An 18,860-nucleotide genomic window follows, 5' to 3' on the forward strand; every position below is an offset into this window, starting at 1 on the left:
AAAATTAAGAAGAAAATTAAAAAAAAAACTAGGAAAACCAGCTTCTTTCCATTTTGATTTTTATTAACGTATTTTGTGACCAAACTGAAGCCATAAGAAACCCTAACTTTTAATGAATATAGAGCTTTGTTTTGAAACTTTTGAGTCCTCTAGTATGTACAAAGTTTACAGAACTAGAGAGGCTTTATATATTTATATATACACATATATACCATTTGAAAGGAAGAACAACTCATACTCCAAACCCAATACATTCCTTTGAGATAGCTGAGGTTAAGGATATATTTTTCAATGTCTGCATGACCCTTGATTTAGCCAGGATTATGTGTAATCAGGTCTCCCTTCACCCATGGTCATAGTAATTTGGGGAAATTATAAGCTCTTTTCCACCTTGAGAGCTTTGTGTCTTATTTTGAAGAATGAGACTGCGGGCCAGTGCTTCTTGACATCCCTTTCAGCTCCTTCATAAAAGGTGGAAAATAGTCAATAAGAAAATAAGTCCAGAAAAGGCACAAAGCAAAAGTATATGTGACTGGGAAAGATTTGTTATGAGTGGGGGGAAATAACTATATAATAACCTTATACTCAATAATATTGTCAATTCCTAACCTACTTGTGAATGTAGATATTATTTCAACCTAAAGCAAGAGGCAGGAATAGTGTTGGACCTCAAGTTGTTGCTGGAATGTGTCTCCCAGCATTCATCACCATTGGCACATTGGTGCTGATGGGAACTGCAGTCCAACATCTGGATTTCCACACTATTCTAAGGCAGTGGTTCTCAACCTGTGGGTCCCCAGGTGTTTTGGCCTACAACTCCCAGAAATCCCAGCCAGTTTCCCAGCTGTTAGGATTTCTGGGAGTTGAAGGCAAAAATATCTGGGGACCCACAGGTTGAGAACCACTGTTCTAAGGTGTCAAACAGACAGATGTCAAAGGTTTTATTCAAAATTTCCACGTTTTCCATTTTTCCCACATGCAATTTGTCTCTTCCTTCATTAAATGAACTCATAACACCTAATAATTTTCACACAGGAAAATACTGAAATAACAAGATGCCTCAAAATGGGAACCAAAGGGTCTTCCTAAATGCTCCAAAAAAGACTTCCACCCCAATAAAATGGTATATCTATATTTTTATAAGGCTGTCACCAAATGACAGCTCACAAGGTGAAACTATAAATAAAGAATGAGTTATTGCCTCACAAATAAAAAGTCAAAAATTGCTACATAAGTGTCTATTATCAGATGACAACTCACACATACATACATACAAACATTCATTAAATATCCCAGATTGGAGGTTATATAGCTTTCCAGATGTCGTTGGGCCTACATTCCTCACAGTACCAACACCACTAACGTTAAGGAATGCTTGAAGTTGCAATCCAACAACATCTGGAAGGCCATATAATTACCTTCCCTGAAATGATCCACATATTTATCCATGGTATGGAGAGGGAGGGACAGCTTTCTAATTCCAAGTATCTGAAACCTTGAATTGCTTCGTTTTGGAGAGACAAGATTGTGCAGTAGGGACCTAGAGCTTATCTATGTGCTCTACAAGAAAGCTCTACAATGAGTTGTTGGTTTTTTTTAGTATAACAAGATTAAAAATCCAATTTTCATACATACTGAGAGTCCCAGTTCTTAAAGAAACCATAAAGCAGGCTATCTATAAGCAATCCATTTCCAAAACACAGATTGATCTACTGACAACTTTGAACCGTAATCAATTCAATATCTAAAACTTTTTAGCTCAGTGTTTCTCAACCTATGGGTCCCCAGAAGTTTTGGCCTTCAACTCCCAGAAATCCTAACAGCTGGGAAACTGGCTGGGATTTCTGGGAGTTGTAGGCCAAAACCCCTGGGGACGCACGGGTTGAGAACCACTGTTTTAGCTCCATCTGATTTATATGTAGATGGAATTGATCTGAATGGTCCATAGAGTGAAGCCTCCAAAAGTGAGGATGAAATACATTCTTTGATCTGGAAAGGAAAGCACCATTGTAAAACTGCTACTAAACCATGCTTTGCATAGTCTCCCCAAATTGGTATTAATTATGAGAGTGTTAGAAATCACCATGTACAAGATAGTACACTGTCATTTTAAAACCAAAGAGTCTGGTGAGTTCTAGTAGCTAAGTCCATCCAAACCCAAACTTCTTGATGACAGAGGTTTCTCAATTTATAATTTCCTTAACATGTAGGGATTTAAAATGCTGGGCTTTTGCCTTTAAATATCCCCTTGAAGCATTTGCGCCTACAACACAAGTTTGTGTCCCCAACTCAGCTCTTTCTCCAAAAGCTCCAGGGCTTGAAAGACCCCCCAACTCCTTAATTGTTTATGAAATACTTTCAAAAGTTTTCACATGACTGAATTGAGTATTCATTTAACTCTGGTCACTTCTTCTAACCTTGGAAACTACTTTTCTCTTGCACTTTGGAACTTTGTTCCTCATCACAGTGCAATTACATATTTGCTGCTGATATCATGCCTTCCAAAAAAGCTTTTAAACACACATCAATCCTTATTTCTAATTACCAAGGCTTTTCTCAGATAGCTATGTTTCTTTTAAGGTATGTTTAGAAAATCACCTTGTTCTTTAACACATACACACACACAACCAACTATAAAGTATTTTGTTCCTGTCGGGGGAATGGAAAGGACACACATCAATTCCTAATTACCAAGGCTTTTCTCAGATAGCTATGCTTTCTTTTAAAGTGTGTTTATAAAATCACCCTGTTCTTTAACACATACGCACAACCAACTATAAAGTACTTTGTTCCTGTTGGGGGAATGGAAAGGAATTAGCTTTTGATACTGAACTATAATCTCTGGTTATTATAAAAAAATAAATATATCTGCACTCAAGACTCTTTCCAAACTATACAAAAATTCTACCCTGCTTGGTGCCATTTGTGCTCCACAGCTTTGAATAAGCCCTATACTGTGATACGCTGAGATAATATTAACATTTCTGCTTTCTTCTCCACATTTGGGTTTGGACAGCCAACTAAAAATAGGCGCATTCATTATGCCCATGAGCCAGATTGCTAAATCCAGTTAAAATAATTGTATTACAGTTTCCTTTCACCTTCCAGTGCTGAATTTTTCTCTCTTTTTTTGGAAGTGTTATTGTCTTGGTTTGTATCTACTTATTAGCAGAATATTCATTCAGCCTTTTGAGTAATGTTGATATTCATTCCCATCACTTTAGCACTTCAATTTCACTCCCTGAGAGCAAAAGTGTTTAAAGTAAACCCAGGCCCTGCTGCTGGGAAATGGTTCTAATGCTCTAACTTGGAAATATTATTATTTTCCCTGTCTTCTCGCAAAGAAAGCATTAATTTATGAAGACCTCGGAGCTTCTGTTTTTGTAAGAAATGCCGTCTGTACTTTGTTTTGAACCATCTTCCCAGAATACAAGCAATATATATATATATTCAGCATTAACTGGCATGGCGGAACCAAACCACATTAGAACAGCTCAAGTGACTCAAATCTTTTCCATAATCTACTGATACTGTATTGTTTATAATAACAGAATTTCTCATCAAGTTCCACACTGCCGGAAGGTATAACATGGCAGAATATTTTGACCCTAAATCCAGGAAACCCACCACCCAACCACCTTCCCAAGGTAGCCCGGTGTCTATCTCAAGTTCCACAAAGGCACCAAGCCACGGGTCTCCTTTTCATAGACATCTGGGACCAACCCAATGGGCGAGGGCACCATCTTGACAGTGTTCTTGCCAAAGAGCTTGCGCTCGTATTCGATGAGCTGCCTCCAAAAGCCTACGTTGGGCCTGACAACGGGTCGCCGGTTCTTGACCCACTCGTGGGCATCCAAAAGACTCAGCCGGTGGTACTTCATCAAGTAGGCTATACAGAGAGAGGCGGACCGACTGACGCCAGCCACACAGTGGACAAGGGTTCGCCCGTTCTTCTTCCCTGTCTGGTGTATCCGGTCAGCCACAGAGTCGAAGTACAAGGAGAGAGGAGCATGAGGGAGGTCGGGGACAGGAACCTTGACATAGTCAATGTCTGGCCAGTTGGCATTGGGGATTTCCATGGTGGCATTCACGACACAAGTCACAGCCCTGGCGTAGACCATGTGCCGGTTGGCTGCAGCATTGCCAGAGCAGAGATAGAGGCACGGGGAGATCTGAGCAATGCCTCCTAAGACGGACAAACTGTTCCCGGGGACAGGTGAGGGTTTCGCCACGGAAGGAGGTGGAGAGCGGCGGAAGAACCCATGGTTCCGGAAATTCATGGTGGATGGTTCAGCATACATAACAGCTGTGGAGAGGAGAAAAGAGACAAAAGTCATAGAATCATAGAGTTGGAAGAGACCCCCAAAGGCCAACCCAGTCCAGTCTTCTGTCATGCAAGAACCCACAATCAAAACATTCCCAAGAGATAGTCATCTAAACTCTGCTCTAAAATGTATTGTTGAAGGTTTTCATGGCTGGAATCACTGGGTTGTTATGAGTTGTCCGTGCTGTATGGTCATGGTCCAGAAGCATTATCTCCTGATGTTTCTCCTGCATCCGAAACATGGCCATGCAGCCCAGAAAACGCAAGCAACCCAAACCAAAATACAATCAGAACTTGGACAAGTTACTTTGAATCAATAACAGTCTCAGGATTCATTAGCAACCATGCCCTGGAGAAGTAATGGCTGGGGGTTCCTGGAATTTGTAGTCCCCTGGAATAATGTTTACAGGCTTTGGCTGCAAGTTGGGTTGGAAAAAGCATGATGTATGGTGAAAGGCTTTCATGGTCAGAATGCACGGGGTTGTTGTGAGTTTTTCAGGCTGTATGGCTATGTTCCAGAAGCATTCTCTCCTGATGTTTCGCCCACATCTATGGCAGCCATCCTCAGAGGTTGTGAGGTATATGGGAAACTTGACAAGGGAGGTTTATATATATCCTGAAGTTCTGCCTGCATCTATGGCAGGTGTCCTCAGAGGTTGTGAGGTCTGTTGGAAACTAGGAAAATGGAAGGGTCTCATTTCCAGAATAAAGTGGATAGATAAATATTAGGAGTTAAATAAGACTAAGCATAGCAAAAATAGTAAACTGTTCCTGGGTTGGGCGGGGGGAGATGGGGATGTGGTGGTGGTGGGATTGGAGAAAATACTGGTATTTTGGTATTTTGACTGCTAATTTTGAAGATTGTATGTTTTTATGTATGATACAATAAGAAAAAAGAAATTAGGAAAATGGGGTTTATTTATCTGTGGAATGTCCAGGCCAGCTAATCACCTCCCAACAAAGGATTCCCCCAGCAGTAAGAAGCCAGACCTTGAAGCTACTAGGCCATAAAACACTAATCAAGGTGGACAATTGAAACATTCACCCCTACCTCAAACAGACAAGAGTTCTTTCTCCCACCCTGAACAGATATATATAAACCCCATTTCCTAGTTTCCAATAGACCTCACAGCTTCTGAGGATTCCGGCTATAGATGCAGGCGAATTGTCAGGAGAGAATGCTTCTGGAACATGGCCACACAGCCGAGAAAAGTCACAACAACCCTCTGCTTCAAAAACCTCCAGAGAGGGAGAGTCCACCACACCCTAAGGGAGAATATTCCAGTGCTGGGCAGCTCTTGTCAAGAAATTCATGTTAGTTGGAATCTCTCTTCCAGCAATTTGAATCCGTTGCCCTGCATCCTAGTCAAGAGAGCAGCAGTTTTAGGAGGCGCACTTTAAACAGAGTTAAGGAGCACAACACCATTGTCTAAGTCTCTTACTAAAGTCTCTTATAGCTGACACTCTCTATAAAGCAAACGCTCCCATCTCCCAAATTCTGTTCCCTGTCTCTGCTTTAAAAAAACAGGATCTAAGTTAACTGGCTATAGGACTCAAGACAGGAACTAAAGTAGGCGTGGGGTCAGAAAACACTTGGAAGAGAAGAGAGGTCACATCATCCCGTGAACTGCAATATTGCGAAGCAGATGGAGACCCAGATGGAGCCAAGTGATGCGATAAGTAAGGAAATGAAGGCATGAGAGAGTTGGGTAGAGAAACCAGCAAGTTCAACCTCTATGCAAAGTCAAAGTGCTCCTCATTCCCTACCTCAGTCATTCCCGTCTCTCCCTGGGAGCTGCTCTCATCCAGCTTCTGAGGGTGAGATGCTGGGAGGGAAGGCACTAGAAAGAGTGATGCTGCAGGAATGATGCGCAGGAGGGGGCTGGTGTAGACAGAGGATGGGGAAAATGGAGGAAGAGAGGAGGGACTGGACAGCCCCTTAAAGGGCCAGAGGCCTCTGCTTGCAACCGGACGCCTTAGCGGTGCATTTCCCCAATGCACTTTGCCATCTCCCTCTCTTTACCATCCCAGCCATTGGCTCAAAATGGATCAGAGGGAGGAAGTTCTTAGGCAAATGTGGGTGACTCATACTTTATGATGACTGATGCAGAGGGAAAGAGGTTGTTTTCCTGCTGGAGCTTCTCCCAAGCCTCGACATGGAGGGAGATGGGGAGAAACATGCCTCTCTTGGAATTTGTCATAGCTTTTGCTCTCCTGTCTGTAGCAAGGGTGCTCCCATCTAAATAAATAAAAATGTAATGTTCCTTTGTGGGATTAACAGAATTCAAAAACCACTGGACGAACTGACATGAAATTTGGACACTATACCCCTAACAGACCAACGATTGACCATCACTCATAATCCCCCCCCCCCCAAAAAAAAAACAATAGTGGAAAGAACTTAAAAACCCAAAAGAGCTAAATAACAAAAAGTTAAATGACGATACAGAAAAAAGGGAGGGAAGGAAGGGGAGAGAGAGAGAGAGAGAGAGAGAGAGAGGGAGGGAGGGAGAGAAGAAAAACAGACAGACAGACAGACAGACAGACAGACAGACAAAAGGAAGGAAGGAAGGAAGGAAGGAAGGAAGGAAGGAAGGAAGGAAGGAAGGAAGGAAGGAAGAAAGGAAGAAAGGAAGAAAGGAAGAAAGGAAGAAAGTAAGGAAGAGGGAAGTTAGCATGGAAGCAAAGAGCGAAGGAAAGAAGGAAAGAGGTAGAGAAGAAAGAAAGGAGAGAAAGAGCAGGAAAAGAAAAGGAGAAAGGAAAGAAAAAGGTAGAGAAGGAAGAAGTAAAGAAAAAAGGAAAGAGGGAATGAAGGAAGGAGGGAAGGAGGGAAAGAAGGAAGGAGAGAAAGCGGGAGGGAAAGAAAGAAGAAAAGAGAGAAGGAAGGATGGAAACAAGAAACAAAGGAAGGAAGGAAGGAAGGAAGGAAGGAAGGAAGGAAGGAAGGAAGGAAGGAAAGTGGTAGAGAAGGAAGAAAGGAGAAAAAGAGCAGGAAAAGAAAAGGGGTAAGGAAAGAAAGAAGTAGAGAAGGAAGGAAGAAGGAAAGGGAAAAGGAAAGGAAAGAGGGAGCGAAGGAAGGAGGGAAAGAAGGAGAAAAAGCAGGAGGGAAGGAAAGAAGGAAAGAGAAGGAAGGATGAAAATAAAAAGCGAAGGAAGGAAAGAAGTAGAGAAGGAAGGAAGAAGAGAAAGAGAAGGAAAAGGAAAAGGGGGGAAGGAAGGAAAGAGGTAGAGAAGGATGGAAGGAGAGAAAGAAAGAAGAAGAGAGAAGGAAGGAGCAAAGGAAGGAGGGAGCAAAGGAAAGAGGGAAAGAAGGAGAGAGAGAGGGAGAGACAGGCATGTAGCCAGGGGGGGGGCTCGGGGGGCTTCAGCCCCCCCCCCCCCCGAAATTTTCATGGTGGTTCACGAAAAGGCCTTAATGGTGCCTTATTTAAACTGTTATGTTTATTCATATCATGATCTGATCACCATACTCAATATATCCCATATGCATGGGGGTATTGGGGTAATAATACAAAAGGTTTGCTAGGCTAGACCGTCTTTCACTCAGACTCAGCCCCCCCCCCCGAAACTCAGCCCCCCCGAAACCCCCCCTGAAAAAAAATTCAGCCCCCCCCCCAAAAAAACGAAATCCTGGCTACGGGCCTGGGGAGAGAAGGTTGGCCACAGCAATGTGTGGTGGGTACAACTAGTTCTATATAAATAAAAACGTAATATTTGTTTGTGGGATTAACATAACTCAAAAACTACTGGACGAATTGACACCAAATTTGGACACAAAACATGTATCAGGCCAACAAGTGACCATTACTCATAAAAAACACTGGAAAAACACAGTAAAAGATATTTAAAAAGCCAAAAAGCCAAAAAAAATTACAACACATGCACAAAACCACATATATACACAAACACACATATATACACTCATACACAAATATATTCACACATACATACACAAACAAAACACATATACACAGACTGGGCCACAGCAACGCATGGAAGGGGATGGCTAGTTAGTAATCCCATCACTATACTTTGACAACAAAGAATGCACCATCAGCATCATTATTAATCAATATACTGTGGCCCTGCCTAGAAGCTATTAGGTAAGGTAAAGATTTTCCCTAACATTAAGTCTAGTTGTGTCTGATTCTAGGGATGGTGATCATCTCCATTTCTAAGCCAAAGAGGCAGCGTCGTCCGTAGACACCTCCAAGGTCATGTGGGCGGCACAACTGCATGAAGCACCATTACCTTCCTGCTGGAATGGTACCTATTGACCTATTCACATTTGCATGTTTTTGAACTTCTATGTGGGCAGAAGCTGGGGCTGACAGCGGAAGCTCACCCCGCTCCCTGGATTCGAACCTGAGATTTTCGGTCAACAAGTTTATCAGCTCAGTGGTTTAATCCACTGTGCCACCGCAGGCTTCCAGAAGCTATTAGTTTGTCCTAAAATTGAATGTGTAGTGGCAGCAGATCAGTATCAAAATTAGATCTACCAAGCTGTTTTATGACGTAAGAGCATATTAATGGATTAATACATTCCCAAGTTGAGTCAACCAGAATTTTTCAGGATATAGGACAGTGTTTCTCAACCTTCCTAATGCTCTGACTCCTCAATACAGTTCCTCATGTTGTAGTGACCCCCAACCATAAAATTATTTTAGTTGCTACTTCATAACTGTAATTTTGCTACTGTTATTAATCGTAATGTAAATATCTGATATGCAGGATGTATTTTCATTAACTGGACCAAATACCCAAAACACCTAAATTTAAATACTGGTGGAGTTGGGGGGATTGATTTTGTCCTTCGGGGGTTGTTGCTGGGATTTATAGTTAACCTACCATCAAAGAGCATTCTGAGCTCCACCAATGATGGAATTGAACCAAACTTGGCACACAGAACTCCCATGACCAACAGAAAATACTGGAAGGGTTTGGTGGGCATTGACCTTGAGTTTTGGAGTTGTAGTTCACCTATATCCAGAGAGCACCGTGGACTCAAACAATGATGGATCTGGACTAAACTTGGCATGGATACTCAATATGCCAAAATGTGAACACTTTGGCATATTGGGGAAAATAGACCTTGTCATTTGGGAGTTGTAGTTGCTGGGATTTATAGTTCACCTACAATCAAATAGCATTCTCAACCCCACCAATGATAGAATTGGACCAAACACCCCACACTGAACCCCATGACCAACAGAAAATACTATGTTTTCTGATGGTCTTTGGCAGCTCCTCTGACACCCCCCTCACGACCCCCCCCCCGGGGTCCCGACCCCCTGGTTGGGAAACACTGCTCTATATGGAGGGAGATGGGGAGAAACATGCCTTCTTTTGAATTTATCATAGCTTTTGCTGTCCTGTCTGTAGCAAGGATCCTCCCATTTAGCAATATAATTACACCACCATACATTGACAACAAAGAATGCACCATCAGCATCATTATTGATCAGTATACTGTGGCCTTGCCTAGAAGCTATTACTTTGTCCTAAAATTTAATGTGTAGTGGCAGCAGATAAGTAACAAAATCAGGTCAACCAAGCTGTTGTATGATGTAAGAGCATATTAACAGATTAATGCATTTCAAAGTTGAGTCAACCAGAATGTTTCGGCATATAGAATAGCGGGTCACCGTCATCCCAGGGAGAAGCGCAACAGAGTCCTTGCGACCCTGGAGAAGGTAGGTAGTGGTAGGCTCCATGGCAGCCCCCTTGGTCTAAAGGTCCTGCTGATCAATGCCAGATCCGTTAATGGTAAGACTGCGGCCATCCAGGACCTGATCCTGGATGAGAGGGCGGATCTGGCATGCATTACTGAGACCTGGTTGGACGAGCTGGGGGGAGTAAATCTCTCTCAGCTGTGCCCACCAGGTTTTGGAGTGCATCAGCAGGCTAGACAAGGGGGGCGGGGAGGAGGGGTCGCAGTGGTCTTCCGGCAATCCATCGCCGTGACCAGATGCGTTGTCCCGCAAGCTTCTGGGTTTGAATGTGTCCACTTGAAGGTGGGGAGCCGTGACAGTGTGGGGTTCCTGTTGGTGTATCGTCCACCCCGAGATCCAGCAGCTTCCCTGTCTGAGTTAGCGGAGGTGGTCTCTAATTCGGCCTTGGTCTCCCAGCGCCTGGTGGTGCTGGGAGACTTTAACATCCACGCCGAGACCACTTTATCTGGCGCAGCTCAGGACTTTATGGCCACCATGACGGCCATAGGACTGTCACAGATAATATCCGGCCCCACGCATCAAGCTGGGCACACTCTCGACCTTGTCTTTGTGGCGGACGACGAATTGATCAGAGTGGAAGATCAAAACATCCTTCCAGTGTCATGGTCTGACCATCATCTGATCACATTTAGACTTACTGCGACCCTAAACCTCCGCAGGGGTGGAGGACAAATTAAGATGGTCCGCCCTAGGAGACTGATGGATCCGGATGGATTCCTGAGGAATCTTAGGGTTCTTCCTGCCTTGGAGCCTGGCGATTCTATCGACGCCTTGGTAACTCTCTATAACGGGGAGATGGCCAGGGCGTTAGATATGATCGCACCCGAACGCCCCATCTCGTTGCGTCGTGACAGGCCATCTCCTTGGTTCACCGAGGAGCTGGCTGTGATGAAGCACACGAGAAGGGGGCTAGAGCGCAAATGGAGGAAATCTCGAGATGTATCTGATCGAACACGGGCTAGAGCCTCTCTTAAGGCATACTCCGTGGCCATACGGGCGGCCAGGAAGTCATTCACGACCGCTCGTATAGCATCTGCAGCAAATAGATCATCGGAGCTGTTTCGGGTCGTGGGAGAACTCCTTCACCCACCTGCGGTGGAGGAGGTCCCTGACGACCCCGCAGCTCGGTGTCGCGATTTCGCACACCATTTTGCAGATAAAGTCGCCCAGATACGCCTCGAGCTCGACTCCAATTCCATCGCAGTGCCTGAAGAGGTGACGGAGGTACCTGCTTGTCCAATTTTGTGGGATTCTTTTAGGCTTGTTCTTCCTGAAACCGTAGAGGAGGTTCTTGGGGCTGTGAGGGCGACCACCTCACCTCTAGACCCATGCCCATCTTGGCTCATTAAATCAGCCAGGGAGGGGTTGGTTGACTGGTTTGTATTGATTATCAATGCATCGTTGGAGCAAGGGATTTTTCCATCTGGTTTGAAACAGGCAGTGGTTCGTCCACTCCTCAAAAAAGCTTCCCTTGACTCCACGGTGCTGAATAACTACAGACCAGTCTCCAACCTCCCTTTCCTGGGTAAGGTGCTGGAGCGGGTGGTCGCCTCGCAGCTCCAGGGCTTCCTAGACGATACCAACTACCTAGATCAGGCACAGTCTGGCTTCAGGCCTGGTCATGGCACCGAGACAGCCTTGGTCGCCTTGGTGGATGACCTCCGTAGAGAGCTGGACAGGGGGAGTGTGACCCTGTTGGTTCTCCTGGACATCTCAGCGGCTTTCGATACCATCGATCATGGTATCCTCCTGGGTCGTCTCTCTGGGATGGGCCTTGGGGGCACGGTTCTGTCGTGGCTCCGGTCCTTCCTGGAGGGACGTACCCAGTTGGTGAAGCTGGGAGACGCCTGCTCGGACCCCTGGCCTTTGACCTGTGGGGTCCCGCAAGGATCTATCTTGTCGCCCATGCTCTTCAACATCTACATGAAACCGCTGGGAGAGGTCATCCGGAGTTTTGGAGTTGGGTGCCATCTCTATGCGGATGACACACAACTCTACTACTCCTTTCCACCTAATTCCAAGGAGGCTTCTCGGGTGCTGGACGAGTGCCTGGCCGCTGTGTCGATCTGGATGAGGAAGAACAAGCTGAAGATCAATCCCGACAAGACAGAGGTCCTCCTGGTCGATCGTAAACCGGATCGGGGTATAGGGTGGCAACCTGTGTTGGACGGGGTTACACTCCCCCTGAAGCCACAGGTCCGCAGTTTGGGAGTCCTCTTGGATTCTTCGCTTACACTTGAGGCTCAGGTGTCGGCGGTATCCGGGAGGGCCTTTGCACAACTGAGACTTGTGCGCCAGCTGCGACCGTACCTCGTGAAGGCGGATCTGGCCGGGGTGGTCCACGCCTTGGTCACCTCTAGAATGGATTACCGCAATGCGCTCTACGTGGGGCTGCCCTTGAAGACGGCTCGGAAACTACAATTGGTCCAGCGGGCAGCAGCCAGGATGCTAACTGGAGCTCATTATCAAGAGAGGTCAACCCTCTTGTTCAAGGAGCTCCACTGGCTGCCATTTATTTTCCGAGCCCAATTCAAGGTGCAGGTGCTCACCTACAAAGCCCTGAACGGTTTGGGACCACCCTACCTGCGTGACCGCATTTCCATCTACGAACCCACACGCTCGCTCCGGTCATCTGGGGAGGCCCTGCTCGTTATCCCACCTACGTCGCAAGCGCGCTTGGTGGGGACGCGGGACAGGGCCTTCTCTGTGGCGGCCCCCCGACTTTGGAATGCCCTTCCAAAAGAGCTTCGTCAGGCCCCTACTCTGGCAGTTTTCAGAAGGAACCTAAAAACTTGGCTGTTCCGATGTGCCTTCGCAGATTAGGAATCCCCATCTCAAGTCCTAGATGCACTTTAGCACAACTAATGCTGCTGCACACCGCACTTTTAATCCTACGTTCCTCCTGCCATCTCAGCACTTTTAACCCTGTACCCCATTGCGCTGGCCGAACCAGTTTTAATAGTGTCTTGATGTATTGTCATTGTGGTTATTTTGCTTAATTGTTTGATTTGCTTTGTTTATTGCTGTGTTATGTTTTCTATTGTATTGTGTTTTGTGGCTTCGGCCCGTGTAAGCCGCATCGAGTCCTTCGGGAGATGCTAGCGGGGTACAAATAAAGTTAATAATAATAATAATAATGAACGGATTAATGCATTCCAAAGGGATTGTATTGGGCCACTCAACTAAATACGTATACTACATCTTGGAGAAACCGTGTTGGTCCTTTGTCAGGAATATGTTTAATTACAAAACGTTGGGAAGACAGTTCAGATATGTCGTCCTGTGTAGTGATAATGTCCATCTAATTTATAATTCAGCTCATTATTCTTAGTTGTGGGAGATTTTACAAACTATTATTATGGGGAGTTGTGTTTCTAGAGCAGGCACGAGCAAACTTAGGCCCTCGGGGTGTTTTGGACTCCAACTCCCACCATTCCTAACAGCTTCAGGCCCCTTCCTGAAGTGGCTGAGGGGGGAAAGGAAGGGGCCTGAAGCTTTTAGGAATGGTGGGAGTTGAAGTCCAAAACAACCCGAGGGCCCAAGTTTGCCCATGCCTGTCCTAGATGCAACCATTCTTGAATGCAAAAAAAGTCCAGTTTAGATAACTTTATAAGAATCCTGATTACACCACTTAGGTGAGGTCCATTCCTTTCAGTGTCTTCTCACTTTCAAAATGTTTTCACCATACATAGACATTGTGCTGAATCATACTCCCATTTCAAACTTCAAAACACATCCTGCTGTCTCCTCCTGTGTTCTGTCTCATATATGAATGTATACCCAATGGCTCCTAACAGGCCCGTAGCCAGGATTTCGTTTCGGGGGGGGGGCTGAATTTTTTTCAGTGGGGGGTTTCGGGGGGGCTGAGTTTCAGGGGGGGCTGAGTCTGAGTATCATTACCCCAATACCCCCATGCATATGGGATATATTGAGTATGGTAATCAGATCATGATATGAATAAACATAACAGTTTAAGTAATGCACCAGTAAGGCCTTTTCGCGAACCACCATGAGAATTTCGGTGGGGGGGGGGGGGGGCTGAAGCCCTCCGAGCCCCCCCCCCCCTCGGCTACATGCCTGGCTCCTAATCTCTACATCCCAAAATATGCACACTATGTATATCCATATCTGCTAGCCCTGTGTTAATCTCTTTCAGTAAGTTTAGATATTTATTTATTTATTTGCTGGATTTCTATCTCACTCTAGAAGGGGACTTAGTGCGGCTTCCTGATTGGCAATAATCAACGCTGCTTTAAACATAAAACATACAAATACAAATTACAATATACACTAAAGTCATAAAAAGTCATATAAACAATGGCATATAAATACATTACATATATAGCTGGACCTTCGACAGATATATAAATCTCCCTTGTCAAGTTTCCCATATACCTCACAACCTCTGAGGATGCCTGCCATACATGGGGCCAAACATCAGGAGAGAATGCTTCTGGAACATGAACAGACAGCCCAGAAAACTCACAACAACCCAGTGCTTCTGGCCATGAAAGCCTTTGACAGTATTACATATACTGTTACAACATTGCACGTAGACCTGAATCTTTGTCCAGAAGCTGTTCCAAACTGAATTACATTCCATTCATTCCATAGCTGCATGTTGACCCTGTGCTATTTCCCAAACGATTAATCCCATAGCCAGGTTTTTACTTTTTTTTTCTAATGTACAGGAGGAAGGGTGCTAATATGATTTTGCTGGGGAGTTCCCTAGCCGAGGGGCCACCACTGAGAAGGCCCTATCTCTTGTCCCCACCAACCGCACCTGTGAAGGAGGTGGGACCAAGAGCCTCCCCAGAACATCTCACCCTCCGAGGTGGATCATAGAAGGAGATATGTTCGGACAGGTAAGTTGGGCCAGAACCATTTAGGGCTTTAAAGGCTAAAGCCAGCACTTTGAATTTGTGCTTGCTAGGAAATCGGCAACCAGTGGAGCTGACACAGCAGGGGGGTTGTATGTTCCCTGTACACCGCTCCGATGAGCAATCTGGCTGACGCCCATTTGACTACTTTAAGCTTCCAAGGCAACCCCACGTAGAGCGCATTGCAGTAGTCTATTCGAGATGTAACAAGAGCATGGACCACTGTGTCCTAGTCTAGCTTCTCAAGGTATTTCTCAAGATATGCCAAATGTCTTACCTCAGTCATGTTCCACACCCTTTATTTCCAGGCTCCAGAAAGTAACTTGAGAATACAACGGCCTGCATTCACTCCACTTTTCTCCTACTTCTCACAAATGCACCCATTAACATTGACTACACTATCTCTGGCTGTATCTACACTTATAGATTTAATGCCATTTGATGCCACTTTAACTGCCATGGCTTCGTGCTATGGAATCATGAGGTTTGTAGTTTGGTGAGACACTAGCACTCTTTGGAAGAGAAGGTTAAGAATATTGTAAAATGTGAAGGTTAAGGATCTTGTAAAACTACAATTCCCATCATCCCATAGTATTGAGACAGCTGTTGTTAAAATGGTATACAACTGCACTAAATCTACAGTGTAGACATGCCCTCTATCCTGCCTCAAAAATGTAGTTTGGTGAGACACGAGCACTCTTTGGAAGAGAAGGTTAAGGATCTTGTAAAACTACAATTCCCATCATCCCATAGCATTGAGTCAGCTGTAGTTAAAATGGTATACAACTGCACTAAATCTACAGTGTAGACATGCCCTTTATCCGACCTCAAAAAATTTCCCTAAAACTCTTTGACTCAAAACCGAACCTCTCTCCATTGCAGTTATAGCAGTAACAGCAAGAGGATGAGTCTTCTCTGCTCAGATTTTGTTATGTGATCACATTAGGAGCACCCTGTGGCGCAATGGGTTAAACCCTTGTGCCGACAGGACTGCTAGCCGAAAGGTTAGGGGTTCGAATCCAGGGAGTGGGGTGAGCTCCCGTCTGTCAGCTCCAGCTTCACATGTGGAGACATGAGAGAAGCCTCCCACAGGATGGTAAACCATCCGGGCATCCCCTGGGCAACGTCCTTGCAGACAACCAGTTATCTCATACCGGAAGCAACTTGCAGTTTCTCAAGTCACTTCTGACACACACACAAAAAATGACCAAACTGATGCTAAATGAAGGCTTTGTCCCTGCATTTGTCTGCCTCTTTTTCCTCTATGTTCCAAATGATATGTCAGAAGTAAACAGCACTCCTTGTGAAAACACACTTCCAATTTGTGTATCGGCATTAAAACAAATCCAGTACCAACCCCTTCATAATATCTTTACTCCTCCAGCACTACCTCTCTTTGCAAACTTAAATTTTACGCATGTACAGAAATAGAAAATTCAATATCAGTTGATTCCTTCCACCTTCCCCAAACATTGGGAACATCTGCACTGTAAAATGAATACAGATTGACACCACTTTTACTGCCACGGCTCAATGCTATTGAATCACGGGGTTCATAGTTTTACAAAGTCTACTCTTGCCAAAGAGTACAAGAGTGCTGTGGCCTCAACCAAACTACAACTCCCAGAATTTAAGAGCTTTGAGCCATGGCAGTAAAAGTAGGGTGAAGTTGTATTTATTCCGCAGTGTCACTGTGCCCATTAACAAATAATAATAATAATAATAATGATGATGATTTTCAATTAACCAGAACTCTTGTGCAACTGGCAAGAAAAATAAAAGAAATAATACTTTAAATAAAAATTGAAATATTTTTTAGCGGAAACGTTACTTTAAATTAAGAGTGTATTTATATGCTGCTTTTATTTATTTATTCATTCATTTACTTACTTACTATATTTATACTCCACCCTCCCTCACGCCAAAGGGGATTCAGAGCAGCTTACAAGTATTATATGTATATACAATCTATTATATTGTTAGCATACCACATTAGTATTATATATTATTATATTGTACTATACCACTATACTGCAATATTATTAGTAATATTTCATGTAGTATATAATACACAATTATTATATTATTATATTGTATTACTATTATATTGTATTGTATTCCATTATTAGCCTAGCACAATATTAGTATTATATATTACTATGTTGTACTATACCACTGTACTGCAATATTATTAGTAATATTTCATGTAATATATAATACACAATTATTATATTATTATATTGTATTCCATTATTAGCCTAGCACAGTATTAGTATTATATATTACTATATTAAACTATACCCTTATACTGCAATATTATTAGTAATATTACATGTAATATCTAATATACAATTATTATATTACTATTAGTATTGTATTGTATTGTATTACATTATAATATTATGATCAATATAACATGTACACACAATATATTATATTATTAGCCTAGCACAATATTAGTATTATATATTGCAATACCACCATACTGCATTATTAGTAATATTACATGGAATATATAATATACAATTTTATATTATTATAATGTATTATTAGTATTATATTGTATTACACTATAATATTATGATTAATATAATATGTACAGTAGCACAATATTAGTATTATATATTATATATATGATTATTACTGCTATTATATTGTATTACATTATAATTTTATGATCAATATAACATGTACAATAGCACAATGTTAGTATTATATATTATATATATTATTACTACTATTATATTGTATTACATTATAATATTATGATCAATATACCATGTACAATAGCACAATATTAGTATTATAAATGACTAATACCACTATACTGGAATATTTTTAGTAATATTACATGTAATATATTATATACAATTATTATATTATTACATTGTATTATTATTAGTATTATATTTTATTACATTATAATATTATGATCAATATTATATGTACATAGAGTATATTACTAGCATAGCACAATATTAGTATTATATATTACTATATTGTACTATACCATAGTACACCACAGTGAACAGTGGTTAAAAACAATACAATACAATACATACAATTTAAAACTTACAGATCAAAACATTTAAAATAGAATTAAACCTAAAACTAACTAGAACCAGTAATTTAAACCCTTGAAAGCCATTTAAAACACAGCACACAACACCCAAAATATCTGTCTGAATTTGTTTTTTAAAGTCTGCATTTCAATATTTTGTATGTGTGTGTGTGTCAGGAGTGATTTGAGAGACTAATATCAAGTTGATACAGGGTTAATGGCATGCTATAGTATGGAGACATAGTATTAGTTAGGCCTGTTTCTAATAGGAACTCTGAAGCAGCCAGAAACTAGCATCTACCAATAATAATAATAATAATAATAATAATAATAATAATAATAATTGGAAAAGCTTGCACAATATGAGGATTTAAAGATCAAACTGCAAAAATTCCGGCACAAGCCAGGAAAGGTGGTTGCAGTGGTGACTGGCACAATGGGTGCAATGCCTAAAGACCTTGGCCTGCACTTAAAAACAATTGGCAATGACAAAATTATCTGTCAGCTGCAAAAGGCCACCCTACTCGGATCTGCAGGCATTATTCACCGATACATCACACAGTGCTAGACACTTGGGAAATGTCCGACGTGTGATCAAATACAAAAGCCAGCAAAGGGATCAAATACAAAAGCCAGCATAGGGATCTTGTTTGCTGTGCACTAATCTTGTTATGTATCAAATAATAATAATAATAATAATAATAATAATAATAATAATAATAAATTGTAATATATTGTACTATATCACTATACTGCAATATTATTAATATATATCTATATAAATGAAAATATAATGTTCGTTTGTGGGATTAACATAACTCAAAAACCACTGGACGAATTGACACCAAATTCGGACACAAGAC

The 18,860-nt window shown here is 42.6% G+C and overlaps 1 protein-coding gene across 5 annotated transcripts in view; it reads right to left on the reverse strand.

Annotated features, from left to right (window-relative positions):
* Window positions 1–42: 42 nt before the first annotated feature.
* Window positions 43–18,860, reverse strand: part of LOC132777808 (dual specificity protein phosphatase 14-like) — a 27,895-nt gene continuing 9,077 nt past the window's right edge. For 4 of the 5 annotated variants that reach the window (XM_060780277.2, XM_060780279.2, XM_067469834.1 and 1 more), the window contains one exon: window positions 43–4,306. In XM_060780277.2, the coding sequence (XP_060636260.1) occupies window positions 3,660–4,306 (647 nt within the window). In that variant the 3' untranslated portion in view covers window positions 43–3,659. Of the gene's footprint in view, window positions 4,307–6,091; window positions 6,303–18,860 lie in introns of those variants that run through there. The other variant, XM_060780278.2, reaches the window with a different exon arrangement.

This window comes from Anolis sagrei, chromosome 6 (assembly GCF_037176765.1).
Source record: "Anolis sagrei isolate rAnoSag1 chromosome 6, rAnoSag1.mat, whole genome shotgun sequence".
In the NCBI taxonomy this organism is placed as follows: Eukaryota; Metazoa; Chordata; class Lepidosauria; order Squamata; family Dactyloidae; genus Anolis; species Anolis sagrei.